This window comes from Protomyctophum bolini (assembly GCF_963924005.1).
Source record: "Protomyctophum bolini genome assembly, chromosome: 7".
Lineage (NCBI taxonomy): Eukaryota > Metazoa > Chordata > Actinopteri > Myctophiformes > Myctophidae > Protomyctophum > Protomyctophum bolini.
The window spans coordinates 2,541,415-2,566,752 of NC_137868.1; the positions used below are offsets into that span (position 1 = coordinate 2,541,415).

The window sequence follows — 25,338 nt, forward strand, 5'->3', positions numbered from 1 at the left end:
CACCAACATGCACACCGGAAAGCATTTAAGGGTTCAGCCTTCAGACAGAGTCCTTCTCGAGGACACTTAATTCTGGGGGAGCCTCACGTCCCCATCCGCCCGCTCTACCCCTCATCAGCCACTGATGGAACGTCCTATGGCAGGGGGTCCCAAAGTTGGGGCCCTTGAGGGAGTTCCAGGGGGTCACCGGCTAAATGACAGTTTGGAACTATCCCTAAATGAACCCTGACGGGGTTACATTTGTACACTATCAGAGTTGAATTAACATTGATTTTACACTATAAATCGGGGTCTCGGAGATAGAAATGTTATTAAAATGGGCTAATTCATGTCAAACTATAATTTGGGGTCCTTGAAATCATAAAGGGTGAGAATCACGGCTAGAGCCGTAAAAAATCTCTTATGTTGGTCCCTGGTATATCTCTTCTAATGGGGGGGGGGGGGGGTCGTTTCAATTTGGGGGTCCTTGACATGAAAAAGGTTTTGCAGCAGCAGTCAGGTTTCAGCACCTTGCTACATAGCACAGATCTTTAGGGCAGAGCCTGACAAACAAACTGAGTGTATTTCATTCAAACGTAACATGCTGTGCACCGGTATAAACTCTTGTCTTTAATTTGCTTCTATTCTATGGACTGTGATGAGTTTCTCTAATTTGTGGAAATGAATAATCCTTTCTGGGTCTGCTCTGTGTAATGAACAACAGTAGACATCAGCTGTACACACTATTATGATGATTATTATTTCCAAGGAAATAAATACTCTGAATATATTATTGCCAGTGCGTTTGCGTTGATGTAAAACAGTGTTTTTTTTTAAACCAGTGGTATATACTTTATAAATTATGAAAAGTTGGCAACCAAATGGAACCTTATCATGCTGTAGATCTTAATCAAATTATTGTTAACCCATTCTGACCTGAGATCAGATTCATACGAGGTTTCCACGGGACACACACTGGTCTGATTAACCCATTCTGACCTGAGATCAGATTCATACGAGGTTTCCACGGGACACACACTGGTCTGATTAACCCATTCTGACCTGAGATCAGATTCTAAAAATGTCAGTCGTTCTTCGAATTTTTCAAAAATAGCAGACCTACAAGCTCGTATCGCGCCACTCGGTGGCGCGATATGAGCTTGTAGATCTGCTATTTTTCAATAGCTAAAGCATAACATGATGCCAACACCAAAATGGGTGCCCGGTCAGAATGGGTTAAACATCTGCATTACTTAATTTACAAGACGTCCGCACACTTAGATCATGTAAGAATTGTTATATATATTGATCGTTTTCCTGTTATCTCTCCTACCAACATCAAAATGCTGTAGACTATTAATTAATGCATGTCAAACTGGGGGTCCTTGAAATTAAACGGGTTGAGAATCACCACTAGAGCCGTCAAAATCGTCTCTTATGGTTATGGGGGTCCCTTATGGGGGTCCCTTATGGGGGTCCCTGGCATATATTTTTCAAGTGGGGGTCCACGGGCTCATTGGTGTCAATTTGAGGGTCCTCGATGTGAAAAAGTTTGGGAACCACTGATCCAGAGGCAACGACAACCACATATTCTTTAGTTTTGTGTCCGAGAGGCTAAATGTCAACACATGGTGGTCGCTGGTCTGTCGGTGGCTCAAATGTCCAATGAATTGTGGAGCTTGACATGAAAAGGGTTGAAAACAAAAACCACATAAACTTCTGTCCAGTAGATGGCAGTAGACTCAATGCTAAGCAAAACTGGTCTGTAACTATGAGAGTGTAACACATGGAACCAAAAACTGGCGGCCCGGCCCCCCCCCCCCCCCCCCCACCATCACTTAATGTGGCCCTCAGGTTAATATCAACTGGCGGCCCGGGGGGGGCCACATGCGGCCCCCACCTTCACTTAATGCGGCCCTCAGGTTAATATCAGACTACTGATATAATGTTGATTTGCAAACATGACCCGCTTAAATTACTTCAGTCTGAATTAGTAGCTTAATGAGTAGAATTAAAATGTTATTTTCTTATGTGCAAATGTGTTTGTATTTGGTTCATAAAGTCCACATAACACTAGTAGCCTAGTTAACACTATAATTAGAGGCATTTGAAATGAAATAGGAATTGAACTTTTCAGGATTTCAATTCAAATAATAGCACACCCACTTTCTTTACATGATGACGTCCTGTTTCTTCATAGAAGTGTATATTTGTACGTCTTTAATTATTGTTATGATGAATTGAAAATGGTGGACCCTCTTAATTGTATTGACTTCATGCTTTCTTTCGAAATGTACCCATTCTACTGTCTGTGAAATGAATTCAATCAATCAATCAAATCGTCATGTTATATATACAGGGTATAAAGCTTTTTTAAACGAATAGCACTAATCAGTTGCAGTTAATTTGCAGTCATTTACAGTAGTATCGAGTCGATAAAAATGTTATGATGAATTGAACATGGTGGACCCTATTGTAAACAAGTGTAATGCTTTATGTTGTCGTCCACAGCTAACAGTCCACACTCCACAGTTAACAGTTATTGAGTTGTGCTTGAAATGTACTGTAATTCTCCAATCTGTTAATACATCAATCAATCAAATTAATCAATCGTCCTCCTCGGCAGCCGGTCCTCCCGCCCGGCAGGTGGCAGCACAACATGGCAGCCCCGGCCGACGGGCTTGAGGTGAAAACGCGCCAAAAAGCTGCAGAAGAAGAAACAGCTCCATCCTAACTCTGTGGTTGTTAGCTGCTCTCTGCCCTGACTGCAGCTAGCCTAGCCACTTAGCTTAGCACGTTAGCATCCTCCCTGCACTGCTGCCTGCTAGCCTCTTCACTGACTGACTGGACTGCTAGCTAAGCCCGTTAGCATCCCCAGTTAGCCGGCCACGCCAAAACGGGACCGCAGCGCCGCTATTAACGTCACAAAAACAAACGTTATAACGTCGTTGTTATCGTTATAGCCACACGTCGCCCGCAGGTGCCGCTCCGTGTGGGGACTGACTGTTATGGTCACACGGGACGCCGCGGCTCGTCAGGTAAATGATGCTGATGCTAAATGCTAATGCTAGCAGCAGCTCTGCTCTGTCTGTCTGTAGCACATTGTGTGTCTGTGTGTGTGTGAGTGAAATGTGTCGGGCTGCTAAAAATATTAATAATAATTACGTTATATATTCGTTCTCTAAACGACGACAGTTTGGGCTTCGTGTCGTGTTGATAAGGTGAGGTTTTGGTCTCCAGACGAAAATAAATAGATAGACGTTATTATGTCAAAACAAATGATCTTTTTCTCTAGAGAGAGAGAGTGAGAGTGGTTTTGCTAAGACGATCAGCTAAAGGTGTTAAAAGCCATCATTTCAGCATATCAACAAATAATCCGTTGCTCTTTGAATGACACCAATAACCCTGTAATAGACAGTGTGTCTTATGTATGGATGTGTAACTGGTGTTATAAGCCGGTGCCTGCAGTTAAGTGGTGCCAAATAACTAGCACGTTTAGCTACTTTAGCTGTCATATTTTATGTATTAGAATGACATTCTGGGCTTTATATCTATGTCACATAACGGCTTAGCTGGCTGATCATTCACACGTATATGTTTTTCATAACAAGCTATCACCATTTCCATCCTGCACTGTCTGAAAGTGTGTCCAATTAGAAATGGAAAGTTCTGAAATAGTGGCGTCCCTTGAACGGACCGTTACAGTTCTGTCTGCACAATATAGACATTACAGTAAGCAAGGTTAACACATCGAATGCATATAAATAGTCCTCTAAGGATCATAAATAAACCAAGAACGAGGCATCAGTGTAACAGTAAATATAATATAAAGTAAACACAGAAATAGTCACATCTATCATATACAATTAAGAACCTATCATCAGACTTAATTCTAACTTCTCATATCAAGGCCCATTGTTATTTATTAGGCATTTGATCCATGCGGACCACCATTTGATGACATTTAGCCTCTCAGACCAAAAAAACGTAGAATATTTAATAAAGCAAGATTGTTTTAACAATAATTTAACTCTTAAGAGCATTTTACGCTCTCAAGAGTTGAAGATCTAGTAAGGGTCCATTTGGTTACCAACTCTCCATCATTTAGCTGGGGGCCGGACCACCTGCAAGCCCCTCAAGGACCAGTGATGTAAACAGGTTTTCAATGTAATGAGTCCCGGGATGCAGGGATGGTCTTTCAGAGATTAGTCCCAGGGACATCTTATGAGTTGAAGGGTCCTATTTGGTCCTATTTTGCCATTTTGACAAATGGCAGCATTTAACTCCCATTTCATTTTATATGGTTATAATGTGGGTTTTATTCATGTAGAAAACTGAAGAATAAATGATTATTGTAACTAAAGCTAGCAAAATAAAAACTAGAATAAAAAAACAGTACAGTAGTTACAGTAGGTCGTTGTTTTATCGGCGTGAATTCCGTTTGTGTCCGAGCATAGGCATGGTAACGCCCCCGCCTGCCTGTGATTGGCCTATACTGTCCTCAGAGCGCCGTCCAAGGTTTTTGATTGATTGATTGAAATATGTATTAACAGTTTGTAGAATTACAGTATACATTTCAAGCACAAACTCAATACAGAGACTGTTAACTGTGAGAGTGGACGACCCAATTAAGCATTACACTTGTTTACAACAGGGTCCACCATGTTCAATTCATCAAAACATTTAGAGACGTACAAATAGACACTTCTATGTAGTTAAAGAACAGAACAGGAATTCATCATATAGGAAGCAAAAAGGGAAAAGATATACATATACAGTGAGGGGAAAAGGGGGGGGGGTATGGATGGATATGGATGGATATGATGGATGCCTGGAATCCTGGATAGTCTGATGCGAGGTTACAATACAAGTAGTATGGTATGATACAAGAGAACACTAACTTGTAAAAGAGGCAAACTAATATTGTTTATGCCGTTTTGCTTCGAAGGAATAATTGATTGAACAATGAACGCCATAATATGATTTGATTTGGGTGTGTTCTAAAATAAAGTGTTTGTGTTGAAACATTATTGTTCTATAAAAAGGTATATTCTCCCTTCATCTTTATCCTTTTTAGTGTAAATAAAACACTCTAGTATTAGTTTACTATAATTAGATTAATACACGATAATCAACACTAAAGGAAAACCGATGGAGAAACGCAGCTTAAAAGTCCAAATTCGCGCCCGGTGTGTGGAGACCTTTACAGTTTACACTTCATTTACCCAAATCAAATCATAGTACAACATAACGTATTCAATCAAAGCGAACGGCAGGTCAAGTTTGCCTCTTCTACAAAAATGAAACGTACAAGTTATAGTTACAACAAGGCTGCATTCTGTCGCGCGCGCCATTAGCTGTCGTTCTCTTGTCGTATTATTTATTTCTCAATCTCACCACGGAGTCACCTCGCGTCTTGGAGGACAGTGTCAGTAGACCAATCACAGGCAGGCGGGGCGTTGCCATGCCTATGCTCGGACACAAACGGAATTGCACTCGTTTCATTGCGTCCCTTGACTATAAACTGTGTTTTGGGATGCAAAATGCACCCTATTTTAACCTCTGAAGGACCACTGGTTGAAAACCACTGATCTGGGATCATCAGTAAACCAAGAACCTATCATCAGTCTTAACAGTAGAATATCAAATAAGTAATCAATAATCTGTATATTGAAACTCATGCACGCTACAGGATGGCAGGTCTGTCTACATACAATCACTCTGTAAAACTATGAGCGCGCACATAATGGAACCAGATGGACCCGTTAAAGGTCCATTTGGATCCATTAATATGTACACTCTCGGAAAGGGAATGAATTCAACCAGATCAATTATTTAGTGTCCACCACCACTACGCCCCCTGGGACTGGGAGGTCAGGGTTCAAGCCTGACCCGGGCCAGCTCAGGATATGGTAATAACAACCGTCTATGTAACAGGGCTGGGCAACTCTGACCATGGCAAGGGTCAATATATTTACACACTCACTCCGGGGGGACACAGCCATTGACAAAAATAGCCGATCTACAAGGTCAAAACGCGTCGCGACGCGTTTTGAGCTTGTAGATCAGCCATTTTTTGCTATATTTGAATTGAAACCCTGACTAATGTTTTGCTATTTTTGAATAATAGGAATCCTGAAATGTTACCTTTGCATTTAGTTATAGTTATGTTAACTTTAAGAACTGTCATGGTCAATGGCATTTAATGTTTGCGTTTTAGGACAAAACAAACAAATGGATGTCTTGGCTGCCACATGACGTCACGTGCTGTTTATTTATTTATTTATATAGAAGTCCATAGACTTCTGATGAATTTCTGAAAGCCAGAAGGTTGGAGTGCCCCGTATTAAAAAGGAGAATTCTCTGCCTGTTTGTGTGACTTGTTGTGCAAAAGGATGGTGTTAAATTGTTTTTTCCCTCGTCCGTAGAACTCAGACTCGCTGAACCGGAGGTCGCTTGGACAGCAGTGAAGAACACCCAGCGGTTCGTGGACTCGCCACCGCCGCCATGTTCAGTCAGTTCAGCGTGGGAGGGAGACCCAAGTCCACGCAGAGACCCCGGGTGGGCCTCACCATGAAGGTGAGCAGACCTTCTCTTACATCTGTGACAGAGAGATCAGTCCTAACCCGTTCAGTGCTGTGTTTGGGGGGCGGTCCCTGCAGGTGAAATGACTGCATCAGTTGTCCAATCCGACGCCACAGCCTTCACCTCCCTATTGGCCCCGACGCCTTATTCTGTTCAATTGGAAATCAGCTACTCCCCCATCGCATCGACGCTGGGTCGGAGACGTGACGGCACACCTAAAACTTGAAAAGCTGAAATATTCTACCAGGGGCTCCGCCCAGAAATTCTATAAGGTCTGGCAGCCTTTTTTGGACTACTTTAAACAACAATTCCCCGGCTGAGAATGTTCAGGTGTAGGACTGCTGTCTAAGTCATATAGTTTAATTATTCACTTGATATGAAAAGGGTTGAAAACCACTGCGATAATAATAAACGATAATAACGACTCATCTCCCCTCCTCCAGGTGATGAAGGACCAGCCCCAGCTGTGCTTCAGCTGTGAGCAGCTGTTCCCGAGCCGCGCGCGGCTGGAGGACCACATCTGCCCCGCCGCCGCCTTCATCTGCTCCTGTGGCACGGAGTTCGCCGACTACGGCGACATGCTGACGCACAGCAACACGCACGAGCCGGGCCACAAGGTTCTGGACCACAAGACCATCGTCATGCGCCGCTCGGCGCACATGCGCCACGACCAAGAGCAGCTGCGGCGGCTGGGGGGCGGCGTGGGCCCGGCGGCGTCGTCTCGCCACCACCAATCGCAGCAGAGCATGCAGAGCGCCTGGACGCTGGCTCCGCCCCACGGAGGCGGGCTGCAGGCGACCGCCGCCGCCCTGATGCGAGGCTCGCCGTACATGCTGAGCGCCTCCTCCTCCTCCTCCTCCTCCGTGGGCGCAAAGGTGAATGGTTTATGGTTTATTTAGACGTCTTAGATAATGTACCTGTGGCAGTGGTTTTCATTCAACCAGGGGTCCTTGAGGGGGTTCCAGGTGGTCCGGGGACCACCAGTGGTCCTTGGGGGTGGTCCCAGGTGGTCCGGGGACCACCAGTGGTCCTTGGGGGGGGGGGGGGGGGTCCCAGGTGGTCCGGGGACCACCAGTGGTCCTTGGGGGGGGGGGGGGGGGGGGTCCCAGGTGGTCCGGGGACCACCAGTGGTCCTTGGGGGGGGGGGGGGGGGGGGTCCCACCGCACCAGTGGTCCTTGGGGGGGGGGGGGGGGGGGGGTCCCAGGTGGTCCGGGGACCACCAGTGGTCCTTGGGGGGGGTCCCAGGTGGTCCGGGGACCACCAGTGGTCCTTGAGGGGGTTCCAGGTGGTCCGGGGACCACCAGGGGTCCTTGGGGGTGGTCCCAGGTGGTCCCCATGATGCTAAATGATGGAGAGATGGTAACAAAGTGCCCTTATAGATCATTATACATTATACAAGAAGTCTGCACAATTACAGAATGTAGAATAATAGCTATTTTGATCAGCTGTTATCGCCTGTTATCTCTCCTAACGGTACCAACATCAAAGCAGCACACGACTGCCATCTTGCCAGGTGCAACTTCCCAACGACAGCCCGTTCATCCCCACAGAAAAGTCCCATTTAATTGTATTAAATAACGTCAAACTCACCAACATTGCAGCTGTACGGAAAGCTAGAATTATCCTCTTTCTCTCTGCGCAAAGTGTTTGTTTCATGAAAATCCACCGTAGACATGATATGAGCTCCTGTCTGTCAAGACATTCCTTACAGATGAAGTGTCGGAGTTTGGAAGCGCTCGTTATCCGTAAAGCAACCTCCTGCTGCCTCCTGCATTATGTGCACATTCTAAACAGGCGGTACGCCTGGGCTGTTGAGTGATGGTCAACGAGCGCTTCCAAACTCCAGCACTTAGGAAAAAAATAATCTGCAAGGAATTCCATGACAGACAGGAGCTCATAACATGTCTACAGTGGATTTGTATTAAACAAACACATTGCAGATGGAGAGAGGATAATTCAAGCTTTCCCTACAGTTGCACCTACAGTAGGTAGAACCTTGCTGGCAAGATGTGCATATCATCCATTGTGGACTAAATCGCATCCAAACAAAATATTCTTCAGTTTTGTGTCTTGAGGCTGAATGTCATCAAACGGTGGTCCCTGGCTCAAATTCAGAATAAATGATGAGCCTGATGAGAACTACAGAGAATGTATAATATATAATACTTTGAACAGCGTTCATTTCAACAAACTACAGAGAATGTATAATATATAATACTTTGAACAGCGTTCATTTCAACAAACTACAGAGAATGTATAATATATAATACTTTGAACAGCGTTCATTTCAACAAACTACAGAGAATGTATAATATATAATACTTTGAACAGGGTTCATTTCAACAAACTACAGAGAATGTATAATATATAATACTTTGAACAGCGTTCATTTCAACAAACTACAGAGAATGTATAATATATAATACTTTGAACAGCGTTCATTTCAACAAACTACAGAGAATGTATAATATATAATACTTTGAACAGCGTTCATTTCAACAAACTACAGAGAATGTATAATATATAATACTTTGAACAGCGTTCATTTCAACAAACTACAGAGAATGTATAATATATAATACTTTGAACAGCGTTCATTTCAACAAACTACAGAGAATGTATAATATATAATACTTTGAACAGGGTTCATTTCAACAAACTACAGAGAATGTATAATATATAATACTTTGAACAGCGTTCATTTCAACAAACTACAGAGAATGTATAATATATAATACTTTGAACAGCGTTCATTTCAACAAACTACAGAGAATGTATAATATATAATACTTTGAACAGCGTTCATTTCAACAAACTACAGAGAATGTATAATATATAATACTTTGAACAGCGTTCATTTCAACAAACTACAGAGAATGTATAATATATAATACTTTGAACAGCGTTCATTTCAACAAACTACAGAGAATGTATAATATATAATACTTTGAACAGCGTTCATTTCAACAAACTACAGAGAATGTATAATATATAATACTTTGAACAGGGTTCATTTCAACAAACTACAGAGAATGTATAATATATAATACTTTGAACAGCGTTCATTTCAACAAACTACAGAGAATGTATAATATATAATACTTTGAACAGCGTTCATTTCAACAAACTACAGAGAATGTATAATATATAATACTTTGAACAGCGTTCATTTCAACAAACTACAGAGAATGTATAATATATAATACTTTGAACAGGGTTCATTTCAACAAACTACAGAGAATGTATAATATATAATACTTTGAACAGCGTTCATTTCAACAAACTACAGAGAATGTATAATATATAATACTTTGAACAGCGTTCATTTCAACAAACTACAGAGAATGTATAATATATAATACTTTGAACAGCGTTCATTTCAACAAACTACAGAGAATGTATAATATATAATACTTTGAACAGGGTTCATTTCAACAAACTACAGAGAATGTATAATATATAATACTTTGAACAGCGTTCATTTCAACAAACTACAGAGAATGTATAATATATAATACTTTGAACAGGGTTCATTTCAACAAACTACAGAGAATGTATAATATATAATACTTTGAACAGCGTTCATTTCAACAAACTACAGAGAATGTATAATATATAATACTTTGAACAGGGTTCATTTCAACAAACTACAGAGAATATATAATATATAATACTTTGAACAGGGTTGATTTCAACAAACTACAGAGAATGTATAATATATAATACTTTGAACAGGGTTCATTTCAACAAACTACAGAGAATGTATAATATATAATACTTTGAACAGCGTTCATTTCAACAAACTACAGAGAATGTATAATATATAATACTTTGTACAGGGTTCATTTCAACAAACTACAGAGAATGTATAATATATAATACTTTGAACAGGGTTCATTTCAACAAACTACAGAGAATGTATAATATATAATACTTTGAACAGGGTTCATTTCAACAAACTACAGAGAATGTATAATATATAATACTTTGAACAGCGTTCATTTCAACAAACTACAGAGAATGTATAATATATAATACTTTGAACAGCGTTCATTTCAACAAACTACAGAGAATGTATAATATATAATACTTTGAACAGCGTTCATTTCAACAAACTACAGAGAATGTATAATATATAATACTTTGAACAGCGTTCATTTCAACAAACTACAGAGAATGTATAATATATAATACTTTGAACAGCGTTCATTTCAACAAACTACAGAGAATGTATAATATATAATACTTTGAACAGCGTTCATTTCAACAAACTACAGAGAATGTATAATATATAATACTTTGAACAGCGTTCATTTCAACAAACTACAGAGAATGTATAATATATAATACTTTGAACAGCGTTCATTTCAACAAACTACAGAGAATGTATAATATATAATACTTTGAACAGGGTTCATTTCAACAAACTACAGAGAATGTATAATATATAATACTTTGAACAGCGTTCATTTCAACAAACTACAGAGAATGTATAATATATAATACTTTGAACAGCGTTCATTTCAACAAACTACAGAGAATGTATAATATATAATACTTTGAACAGCGTTCATTTCAACAAACTACAGAGAATGTATAATATATAATACTTTGAACAGCGTTCATTTCAACAAACTACAGAGAATGTATAATATATAATACTTTGAACAGCGTTCATTTCAACAAACTACAGAGAATGTATAATATATAATACTTTGAACAGCGTTCATTTCAACAAACTACAGAGAATGTATAATATATAATACTTTGAACAGGGTTCATTTCAACAAACTACAGAGAATGTATAATATATAATACTTTGAACAGCGTTCATTTCAACAAACTACAGAGAATGTATAATATATAATACTTTGAACAGCGTTCATTTCAACAAACTACAGAGAATGTATAATATATAATACTTTGAACAGCGTTCATTTCAACAAACTACAGAGAATGTATAATATATAATACTTTGAACAGCGTTCATTTCAACAAACTACAGAGAATGTATAATATATAATACTTTGAACAGCGTTCATTTCAACAAACTACAGAGAATGTATAATATATAATACTTTGAACAGCGTTCATTTCAACAAACTACAGAGAATGTATAATATATAATACTTTGAACAGCGTTCATTTCAACAAACTACAGAGAATGTATAATATATAATACTTTGAACAGCGTTCATTTCAACAAACTACAGAGAATGTATAATATATAATACTTTGAACAGCGTTCATTTCAACAAACTACAGAGAATGTATAATATATAATACTTTGAACAGCGTTCATTTCAACAAACTACAGAGAATGTATAATATATAATACTTTGAACAGCGTTCATTTCAACAAACTACAGAGAATATATAATATATAATACTTTGAACAGGGTTCATTTCAACAAACTACAGAGAATATATAATATATAATACTTTGAACAGCGTTCATTTCAACAAACTACAGAGAATATATAATATATAATACTTTGAACAGCGTTCATTTCAACAAACTACAGAGAATATATAATATATAATACTTTGAACAGCGTTCATTTCAACAAACTACAGAGAATATATAATATATAATACTTTGAACAGCGTTCATTTCAACAAACTACAGAGAATATATAATATATAATACTTTGAACAGCGTTCATTTCAACAAACTACAGAGAATATATAATATATAATACTTTGAACAGCGTTCATTTCAACAAACTACAGAGAATATATAATATATAATACTTTGAACAGCGTTCATTTCAACAAACTACAGAGAATATATAATATATAATACTTTGAACAGCGTTCATTTCAACAAACTACAGAGAATGTATAATATATAATACTTTGAACAGCGTTCATTTCAACAAACTACAGAGAATGTATAATATATAATACTTTGAACAGCGTTCATTTCAACAAACTACAGAGAATGTATAATATATAATACTTTGAACAGCGTTCATTTCAACAAACTACAGAGAATATATAATATATAATACTTTGAACAGCGTTCATTTCAACAAACTACAGAGAATATATAATATATAATACTTTGAACAGCGTTCATTTCAACAAACTACAGAGAATATATAATATATAATACTTTGAACAGCGTTCATTTCAACAAACTACAGAGAATATATAATATATAATACTTTGAACAGCGTTCATTTCAACAAACTACAGAGAATATATAATATATAATACTTTGAACAGCGTTCATTTCAACAAACTACAGAGAATATATAATATATAATACTTTGAACAGCGTTCATTTCAACAAACTACAGAGAATGTATAATATATAATACTTTGAACAGCGTTCATTTCAACAAACTACAGAGAATGTATAATATATAATACTTTGAACAGCGTTCATTTCAACAAACTACAGAGAATGTATAATATATAATACTTTGTACAGGGTTAATTTCAACAAACTACAGAGAATATATAATATATAATACTTTGTACAGGGTTAATTTCAACAAACTACAGAGAATATATAATATATAATACTTTGTACAGGGTTAATTTCAACAAACTACAGAGAATGTATAATATATAATACTTTGTACAGGGTTCATTTCAACAAACTACAGAGAATGTATAATATATAATACTTTGAACAGGGTTCATTTCAACAAACTACAGAGAATGTATAATATATAATACTTTGAACAGGGTTCATTTCAACAAACTACAGAGAATATATAATATATAATACTTTGAACAGCGTTCATTTCAACAAACTACAGAGAATGTATAATATATAATACTTTGAACAGCGTTCATTTCAACAAACTACAGAGAATGTATAATATATAATACTTTGAACAGCGTTCATTTCAACAAACTACAGAGAATATATAATATATAATACTTTGAACAGCGTTCATTTCAACAAACTACAGAGAATGTATAATATATAATACTTTGAACAGCGTTCATTTCAACAAACTACAGAGAATGTATAATATATAATACTTTGAACAGCGTTCATTTCAACAAACTACAGAGAATGTATAATATATACTTTGAACAGCGTTCATTTCAACAAACTACAGAGAATGTATAATATATAATACTTTGAACAGGGTTCATTTCAACAAACTACAGAGAATGTATAATATATAATACTTTGAACAGCGTTCATTTCAACAAACTACAGAGAATGTATAATATATAATACTTTTAACAGCGTTCATTTCAACAAACTACAGAGAATATATAATATATAATACTTTGAACAGCGTTCATTTCAACAAACTACAGAGAATGTATAATATATAATACTTTGAACAGCGTTCATTTCAACAAACTACAGAGAATGTATAATATATAATACTTTGAACAGGGTTCATTTCAACAAACTACAGAGAATGTATAATATATAATACTTTGAACAGGGTTGATTTCAACAAACTACAGAGAATGTATAATATATAATACTTTGAACAGCGTTCATTTCAACAAACTACAGAGAATGTATAATATATAATACTTTGAACAGCGTTCATTTCAACAAACTACAGAGAATGTATAATATATACTTTGAACAGCGTTCATTTCAACAAACTACAGAGAATGTATAATATATAATACTTTGAACAGGGTTCATTTCAACAAACTACAGAGAATGTATAATATATAATACTTTGAACAGCGTTCATTTCAACAAACTACAGAGAATGTATAATATATAATACTTTGAACAGCGTTCATTTCAACAAACTACAGAGAATATATAATATATAATACTTTGAACAGCGTTCATTTCAACAAACTACAGAGAATGTATAATATATAATACTTTGAACAGCGTTCATTTCAACAAACTACAGAGAATGTATAATATATAATACTTTGAACAGGGTTCATTTCAACAAACTACAGAGAATGTATAATATATAATACTTTGAACAGGGTTGATTTCAACAAACTACAGAGAATGTATAATATATAATACTTTGAACAGCGTTCATTTCAACAAACTACAGAGAATGTATAATATATAATACTTTGAACAGCGTTCATTTCAACAAACTACAGAGAATGTATAATATATAATACTTTGAACAGCGTTCATTTCAACAAACTACAGAGAATGTATGATATATAATACTTTGAACAGCGTTCATTTCAACAAACTACAGAGAATATATAATATATAATACTTTGAACAGCGTTCATTTCAACAAACTACAGAGAATGTATAATATATAATACTTTGAACAGCGTTCATTTCAACAAACTACAGAGAATGTATAATATATAATACTTTGAACAGCGTTCATTTCAACAAACTACAGAGAATGTATAATATATAATACTTTGAACAGCGTTCATTTCAACAAACTACAGAGAATGTATAATATATAATACTTTGAACAGCGTTCATTTCAACAAACTACAGAGAATGTATAATATATAATACTTTGAACAGGGTTGATTTCAACAAACTACAGAGAATGTATAATATATAATACTTTGAACAGCGTTCATTTCAACAAACTACAGAGAATGTATAATATATAATACTTTGAACAGCGTTCATTTCAACAAACTACAGAGAATGTATGATATATAATACTTTGAACAGCGTTCATTTCAACAAACTACAGAGAATATATAATATATAATACTTTGAACAGCGTTCATTTCAACAAACTACAGAGAATGTATAATATATAATACTTTGAACAGCGTTCATTTCAACAAACTACAGAGAATGTATAATATATAATACTTTGAACAGCGTTCATTTCAACAAACTACAGAGAATGTATAATATATAATACTTTGAACAGCGTTCATTTCAACAAACTACAGAGAATGTATAATATATAATACTTTGAACAGCGTTCATTTCAACAAACTACAGAGAATGTATAATAATATAATACTTTGAACAGGGTTGATTTCAACAAACTACAGAGAATGTATAATATATAATACTTTGAACAGCGTTCATTTCAACAAACTACAGAGAATGTATAATATATAATACTTTGAACAGCGTTCATTTCAACAAACTACAGAGAATGTATGATATATAATACTTTGAACAGCGTTCATTTCAACAAACTACAGAGAATATATAATATATAATACTTTGAACAGCGTTCATTTCAACAAACTACAGAGAATGTATAATATATAATACTTTGAACAGCGTTCATTTCAACAAACTACAGAGAATGTATAATATATAATACTTTGAACAGCGTTCATTTCAACAAACTACAGAGAATGTATAATATATAATACTTTGAACAGCGTTCATTTCAACAAACTACAGAGAATGTATGATATATAATACTTTGAACAGCGTTCATTTCAACAAACTACAGAGAATATATAATATATAATACTTTGAACAGCGTTCATTTCAACAAACTACAGAGAATGTATAATATATAATACTTTGAACAGCGTTCATTTCAACAAACTACAGAGAATATATAATATATAATACTTTGAACAGCGTTCATTTCAACAAACTACAGAGAATGTATAATATATAATACTTTGAACAGCGTTCATTTCAACAAACTACAGAGAATATATAATATATAATACTTTGAACAGCGTTCATTTCAACAAACTACAGAGAATGTATAATATATAATACTTTGAACAGCGTTCATTTCAACAAACTACAGAGAATGTATAATATATACTTTGAACAGCGTTCATTTCAACAAACTACAGAGAATGTATAATATATAATACTTTGAACAGCGTTCATTTCAACAAACTACAGAGAATATATAATATATAATACTTTGAACAGGGTTCATTTCAACAAACTACAGAGAATGTATAATATATAATACTTTGAACAGCGTTCATTTCAACAAACTACAGAGAATGTATAATATATAATACTTTGAACAGCGTTCATTTCAACAAACTACAGAGAATATATAATATATAATACTTTGAACAGCGTTCATTTCAACAAACTACAGAGAATGTATAATATATAATACTTTGAACAGCGTTCATTTCAACAAACTACAGAGAATGTATAATATATACTTTGAACAGCGTTCATTTCAACAAACTACAGAGAATGTATAATATATAATACTTTGAACAGCGTTCATTTCAACAAACTACAGAGAATATATAATATATAATACTTTGAACAGGGTTCATTTCAACAAACTACAGAGAATGTATAATATATAATACTTTGAACAGCGTTCATTTCAACAAACTACAGAGAATGTATAATATATAATACTTTGAACAGCGTTCATTTCAACAAACTACAGAGAATATATAATATATAATACTTTGAACAGCGTTCATTTCAACAAACTACAGAGAATGTATAATATATAATACTTTGAACAGCGTTCATTTCAACAAACTACAGAGAATATATAATATATAATACTTTGAACAGCGTTCATTTCAACAAACTACAGAGAATGTATAATATATAATACTTTGAACAGCGTTCATTTCAACAAACTACAGAGAATGTATAATATATAATACTTTGAACAGCGTTCATTTCAACAAACTACAGAGAATGTATAATATATAATACTTTGAACAGCGTTCATTTCAACAAACTACAGAGAATGTATAATATATAATACTTTGAACAGCGTTCATTTCAACAAACTACAGAGAATGTATAATATATAATACTTTGAACAGGGTTCATTTCAACAAACTACAGAGAATGTATAATATATAATACTTTGAACAGGGTTCATTTCAACAAACTACAGAGAATGTATAATATATAATACTTTGAACAGGGTTCATTTCAACAAACTACAGAGAATGTATAATATATAATACTTTGAACAGCGTTCATTTCAACAAACTACAGAGAATGTATAATATATAATACTTTGAACAGCGTTCATTTCAACAAACTACAGAGAATGTATAATATATAATACTTTGAACAGCGTTCATTTCAACAAACTACAGAGAATGTATAATATATAATACTTTGAACAGGGTTCATTTCAACAAACTACAGAGAATGTATAATATATAATACTTTGAACAGGGTTCATTTCAACAAACTACAGAGAATGTATAATATATAATACTTTGAACAGGGTTCATTTCAACAAACTACAGAGAATGTATAATATATAATACTTTGAACAGCGTTCATTTCAACAAACTACAGAGAATATATAATATATAATACTTTGAACAGGGTTCATTTCAACAAACTACAGAGAATGTATAATATATAATACTTTGAACAGCGTTCATTTCAACAAACTACAGAGAATGTATAATATATAATACTTTGAACAGCGTTCATTTCAACAAACTACAGAGAATATATAATATATAATACTTTGAACAGCGTTCATTTCAACAAACTACAGAGAATATATAATATATAATACTTTGAACAGCGTTCATTTCAACAAACTACAGAGAATATATAATATATAATACTTTGAACAGCGTTCATTTCAACAAACTACAGAGAATGTATAATATATAATACTTTGAACAGCGTTCATTTCAACAAACTACAGAGAATGTATAATATATAATACTTTGAACAGGGTTCATTTCAACAAACTACAGAGAATGTATAATATATAATACTTTGAACAGCGTTCATTTCAACAAACTACAGAGAATGTATAATATATAATACTTTGAACAGCGTTCATTTCAACAAACTACAGAGAATATATAATATATAATACTTTGAACAGCGTTCATTTCAACAAACTACAGAGAATGTATAATATATAATACTTTGAACAGCGTTCATTTCAACAAACTACAGAGAATGTATAATATATAATACTTTGAACAGGGTTCATTTCAACAAACTACAGAGAATGTATAATATATAATACTTTGAACAGCGTTCATTTCAACAAACTACAGAGAATGTATAATATATAATACTTTGAACAGCGTTCATTTCAACAAACTACAGAGAATGTATAATATATAATACTTTGAACAGGGTTCATTTCAACAAACTACAGAGAATGTATAATATATAATACTTTGAACAGCGTTCATTTAAACAAACTACAGAGAATATATAATACTTTGAACAGCGTTCATTTCAACAAACTACAGAGAATGTATAATATATAATACTTTGAACAGCGTTCATTTCAACAAACTACAGAGAATATATAATATATAATACTTTGAACAGGGTTCATTTCAACAAACTACAGAGAATGTATAATATATAATACTTTGAACAGCGTTCATTTCAACAAACTACAGAGAATGTATAATATATAATACTTTGTACAGGGTTCATTTCAACAAACTACAGAGAATGTATAATATATAATACTTTGAACAGCGTTCATTTCAACAAACTACAGAGAATGTATAATATATAATACTTTGAACAGCGTTCATTTCAACAAACTACAGAGAATGTATAATATATAATACTTTGAACAGCGTTCATTTCAACAAACTACAGAGAATGTATAATATATAATACTTTGAACAGCGTTCATTTCAACAAACTACAGAGAATATATAATATATAATACTTTGAACAGCGTTCATTTCAACAAACTACAGAGAATGTATAATATATAATACTTTGAACAGGGTTCATTTCAACAAACTACAGAGAATGTATAATATATAATACTTTGAACAGCGTTCATTTCAACAAACTACAGAGAATGTATAATATATAATACTTTGAACAGCGTTCATTTCAACAAACTACAGAGAATGTATAATATATAATACTTTGAACAGCGTTCATTTCAACAAACTACAGAGAATGTATAATATATAATACTTTGAACAGGGTTCATTTCAACAAACTACAGAGAATGTATAATATATAATACTTTGAACAGCGTTCATTTCAACAAACTACAGAGAATGTATAATATATAATACTTTGAACAGGGTTCATTTCAACAAACTACAGAGAATGTATAATATATAATACTTTGAACAGCGTTCATTTCAACAAACTACAGAGAATGTATAATATATAATACTTTGAACAGCGTTCATTTCAACAAACTACAGAGAATGTATAATATATAATACTTTGAACAGCGTTCATTTCAACAAACTACAGAGAATGTATAATATATAATACTTTGAACAGCGTTCATTTCAACAAACTACAGAGAATGTATAATATATAATACTTTGAACAGCGTTCATTTCAACAAACTACAGAGAATATATAATATATAATACTTTGAACAGGGTTCATTTCAACAAACTACAGAGAATACTTGGAGCGAAAAGGTGCCGCCTGAAGCCGTAGCTTACAGTGCCCTTTTTATCTCGTATTATAACAAAACAAACAATAACAAAACTTTGATACAAACAGGCAAAACAAAGGAAGACAATTCAGGCATTTATCAGACGCCCTTGATCCAGAGCGACTTACATTAAGCAAGAACAAAAGCATTGCATACATCACATAATATAAAAAGTATAGTTATCATGAATCATGTATAAACTAAGAACGTAACAGTGGAGTATCTATCTGTCAACTATACATACTATACTATATTATATATTATACAATATACATGTGTACTATAAAGTGCTAATATGACTACATAAAATGCAATTCTAGTGCTGTCTACGTAACGAGCTATAAGTCTGTCTCTAAAATACTGTCCAAGTCTACATGAAGTGTTAGATCTAAGGGGCTAGGCTAGACATTTATTAAGTCGAATCACACGGTGGAGATGATAATACAGTTTAGGTTTATAATAAACCTAAGCATTCTCTTTAATGTATAGATTGAATTGATATGATATGATATAGTACTTTATTGTCAGTTCACACTGAAATTTGTCTTGCGACACAGCAGCCAAGTATGCAGAACACATATATATACAAAACACAAAGAACAGGACAATTTACATACATAAAGACATGAGCAATATCCACCGCTTAGATTACCCTGTGGCTACTACATCTCCTGATTAACCCATTCTGGGCGGGCACCCATTTTGGTGTTAGCATCATGTTATGCTTTAGCTATTGAAAAATAGCAGATCTACAAGCTCATAGCGCGCCACCGAGTGGCGCGCTATGAGCTTGTAGGTCTGCTATTTTTTGAAAAATCGAAAGAACGACTGACATTTTTTAAATCTGATCTCGGGTCAGAATTGGTTAATCAGACCCAGTGTGTGTCCAGTGGAAACCTCGTATGAATCTGATCTCAGGTCAGAATGGGTTAAGCCTAAAGGTCGACTGGTGGACAAAGGACCTCTTTAGTCTGACCTTATTTCACACTTTTTTGGTCACATCGTCAACAAACTAAATCCACGTTTCTTCTTCTTCTCCTTCTGCTCGCCATAAAAGGTCAACGCGCGGCTGCCGGCGCTGGCCTCCAAGGTGAACGCCATGATGCTGCCGTCCGGGTCGCAGCATCATCAGCAGCCACAGCAGCGCCCCCTACAGGCGCCTCCGGCCACCGCCACGGCGGCCTCCCCCACGGCCGACCTGTGGACGCTCTACCAGCCGGTGGTGGTTCTGAAGAAGGCGGACGTCCGCTTCAACCGCGACGCGCGCTTCATCTGCGCCAAGTGCGACATGCGCTTCAAGACGCGGCGGGAGCTGACGGCGCACCACAACGGCACGCACATCACGGACAAGGTGTTCGGCTGCATCGGCTGCGGCGTGCTGCTGTCCAGCAAGAAGTCGGTGCCGCGCTACCACCAGTGCCACGCCTCCACAGGCTCCTCCTCCTCGCTCAAGATGAGGCTGATCACGGCCAGGCCGTTCGCCGAGCGCAAGCCGCCCGGGGGCCGGACCGGCCTGGCGGCGGGCGGCGTCGGCGCCAAGGCCAACAACGGGCGCATCGACCTGACCCGCGCCCACAGCGCCGCCTCCTCCTACCGCCGGGCCGCGCAGACGCAGCCGCCGCGGCGGTCCGCGGCCGCCGCCGTGCCGCGGCCGCTGCAGGCCAGCGCCCGCATGCAGACGGAGTTCATGCTGGCCAACCTGGCCAACAAGGCCCTGCCGCCGGCCGCCATGCTGGGCGCCGGCAGCAAGAACAAGAACGGCGGCTTCACGTGTCAGATCTGCCACATAGACTTCGACGCGCTGCAGATGCTGCAGCGGCACAAGTGCGCCAAGGCGCGCGAGTTCGTGGAGCAGCAGCTGCAGCTGGGCAAGCTGCCCAACCGCTTCAGGAAGCTCACCCAGCCCTCGCCCTCCCCCTCCCCCTCGGGGAAGGCCCCCGTGTACCCCGTGCTGCATCTCAACAGGAACGGCAACAGTAAACTGGGCCTGGCGGCCCCCCCCCCCGGGGGCATGAAGGCCGCCTTCGCCCGGCCCGCGGCGGCCCACGGACGCAAAGCGCACGCCGCCGCGGTGCCGACGACGGCGGCCACAACGGGGGCGGCGGAGGACGACGACGATGACGACGACGAGTGCTTCATCGTGGAAAGCAGCCCGGCGGCGGTCGTCCAAAAGTTAAGCAGCCCGGTGGCCGCTGAGGTTCAGAAGTTAAGCAGTCCGGCGGTAACAGCGCCTGACGGTGAGAAGTCAAGCAGTCCGGCGGTAACAGCGCCTGACGGTGAGAAGTCGAGCAGTCCGGCGGTAACAGCGCCTGTCGTTGAGAAGTCAAGCAGTCCGGCGGTAACAGCGCCTGACGGTGAGAAGTCAAGCAGTCCGGCGGTAACAGCGCCTGACGGTGAGAAGTCAAGCAGTCCCGTTTCGTCAGAGCCTGACGTTCCAAATTTAAGCAGTCCCGTTTCGTCAGAGCCTGACGTTCCGAATTTAAACAGCCCCGCGTCGTCAGAGCCTGACGTTCCGAATCTAAACAGCCCCGCATCGTCAGAGCCTGACGTTCCGAATCTAAACAGCCCCGCGTCGTCAGAGCCTGACGTTCCGAATCTAAACAGCCCCGTGTCGTCAGAGCCTGACGTTCCGAATCTTAACAGCGCAGTGTCGTCAGCGCCTGACGACAGCCCGGTAGCCCCAGCGGCTAGCCCCGCCGCCGCGCCCATCGTCCAAAAGTTCCAGAGCCTGAACTCCCCGTCGCCCACACCTGTCCAGATGTTCCAGAGCTTGAACTCTTCCCTCCATATCGTTCAGATGTAAACAAACCCCCCCTCCACAACCCCCACCTCGACCACCACCACCACTCAACCTCAGACAAGTGCATAAAGTTGACGTAAAAAGACGTGTCTTCATTTGAACAGTTTTTGGTCTATAAATAAATAAACAAATGGGTACAAATGCTCCTAAAAATAAAAACCAACGTTTGGCTACTTCATGCAGTATGAAGGCTTAATTGTGACGGATAAAACTCAATAAAATATATACTTGTGTATGTTAGGGCTGCACTATTATGGCTATAAAGTGATCATCTCGGGACTGTTTCTGCTTCATGTAACCATGACGATTATTAATCACCATTATTGGTAACGATGAGTTATTTGTGTAGTTTTTTCTTTTCTTTTTCTTATCGTTTTGTTCATGTCTTTTGTTTCTCGTTGTGCTTCTGGGAAACATAAACCGTTATTACCATATTATTTATATCTGACGGCTGTTATTTGACTGAGCCTGATGACTGGCTGTGAAGATGGTGGTTCAACCTATGAGTTATGAGCAGGTTATGAGCAGGCATAGAGTGAGTGGCGCTTAACGTTGTTTAAAGGACCACTTCACCACTTTTCAACCTATCTTCATATAGTAGGTCCTCACTAATAATCTTGATAAAATGACACGATTATTTTCTACTCAGTCTGTGTCTCATAGGAGGGCTGTGGGCAGTTTAGAAACCGTCTTCCAGTGACATCATCATTAGGCAGATTATTTTTTAAACAAGATTTTTCTTTTTACAAAAATGTTTAGATTTTCATTATCGTGAGAACGATGGCTTCCATTTTCACATTGCAACTTTTCAGGACTAGAAAGCCTGCAGTTTTTATTAGCTTGTATTCCCCATCGATGATGTCACTGGAAGACGGTTTCTGAACTGCCCACAGCCCTCCTATGAGACACAGACTGAGTAGAAAAAAATTATGCCATTTTTTTCAAGAATATTAGTGAGGACCTATTATATGAAGATAGGTTGAAAAGTGGTGAAGTGGTCCTTTAATGCAATCTGATAGATTTGGATGTATGTGGACTGTCAAATCAGATAAGGACTTTTCTGTGTGGATGTATGGACTGTCAAATCAGATAAGGACTTTTCTGTGTGGATGTATGGACTGTCAAATCAGATAAGGACTTTTCTGTGTGGATGTATGGACTGTCAAATCAGATAAGGACTTTTCTGTGTGGATGTATGGACTGTCAAATCAGATAAGGACTTTTCTGTGTGGATGTATGGACTGTCAAATCAGATAAGGACTTTTCTGTGTGGATGTATGGACTGTCAAATCAGATAAGGACTTTTCTGTGTGGATGTATGGACACTGTCGAGGCCAGAAAGTAGTTTTTTGCCACTCAGTAGACGTTCCCGCATAACTTCCAGGTATGATGATGATGATGGCGTATAATGCCCTCTATTAGGGTCGTGGCAGTCTTCTTCTGCGAGACTGGGGTGACCGCACGCGGGGGGACACCGTGGGGTCGAGTCTTAACCCGCCACGTTGCAGCGGGATTAGCGGGAGGTCGGTCTAATGCGACGTCCCCCGACCTCCATGACGTGGTTCCAACAGCTGACCGAAAATAAGATGTTTCGAACTGAATTGAACTAAGAAGAAAAAAATAATTAATTATTATTATATATTAATTGTGCAGCCCTACTGTGTGTCTGTATATATATATATAAATATATATATATATTGGGAGGTTATTGCTTTATTTAGATGGAATATAATAAGACACGTATGTGAAACGTTCTCCAACTAAGATCTGAATTATTAAAAACCCAACGCGACTCCCAATCTGGACCGGAAGGAAATATGAACACCTTGCCGGTCTGAACACATTTTAAGGTCCCCCCCCCCCCCCAGAACCTTAGAGTTGGGGGGGGAGACCTTAAAATGAACACCGTTTTGAGAACCACAGGCTACATCTTTTTGCGTTTGCCCGCCCCGAGAAACCCTTGTTCTAATTCTAAGGGCCGATTCATACTCCGCATTTTACCCCGCTGTTTCGGCGCTGTAGTGCCGAAATGATCTCGGCTCGTCAGAAAACTTCAGTAGCACCGAAGAGACGACTTTAGGACGGTACCCGCCCCCCCCGAACCTCAAATGACGTCACATCGTAGGCTCTACAGAGCCGAACCCACTTTTATTCAGCTCTAAAATAGGAGTATGAATCGGCCCTAAAGCCACGTGAGCAAATTTCCCAACAAGTTTGTTTGATGAGCATTTCCCTTCTTGTATTTGTACAGTCAAAATGCACAAGTCAAACATCTATATGTACATACGTTTAAAAAAAACAACACACTAGGTTTGCATAGATACATATTGTAGGGATTATTTTTTCTTTCTTTCTTTTTTTTTTGTAAACGTGCTTTTTTTTATGTATGGTGAGAGGTTGACCACAATGCCTTGTGAGTTCTTACCACAGCTTTGTCAGGATTTACAGTGAGAAAATAAAGCTATATTTTCAGGATGACTGTGTGTGATGGTGTAGAGTGATGTACAGTAACATATCTGATGGTGTAGAATGATGTAAAGTATCATTATATTACTCACTGATGGGCTGCCCCTAAAAAGATATACTTTAAATATAAAAAGGCATCTGCCAGCACTTGAATTAAGGCATTTTGAAAGTATCTCTGAAGTCAAAGACGTGTTGGAGCCCATGGTATAGACTAG

General features: G+C 37.6%; 1 protein-coding gene across 1 annotated transcript; it reads left to right on the plus strand.

The window, feature by feature from the left end:
* Window positions 1-2,732: 2,732 nt before the first annotated feature.
* LOC308318433 (uncharacterized protein) lies at window positions 2,733-25,135 on the plus strand. The gene is made up of 4 exons (XM_080767988.1): window positions 2,733-3,017; window positions 6,408-6,558; window positions 7,008-7,439; window positions 20,915-25,135. Exons 2-4 carry the CDS (start codon window positions 6,487-6,489, stop codon window positions 22,658-22,660), a joined length of 2,250 nt encoding a protein of 749 aa, XP_080624114.1. The 5' UTR covers window positions 2,733-3,017; window positions 6,408-6,486; the 3' UTR covers window positions 22,661-25,135.
* The last annotated feature ends 203 nt before the right edge of the window (window positions 25,136-25,338 follow it).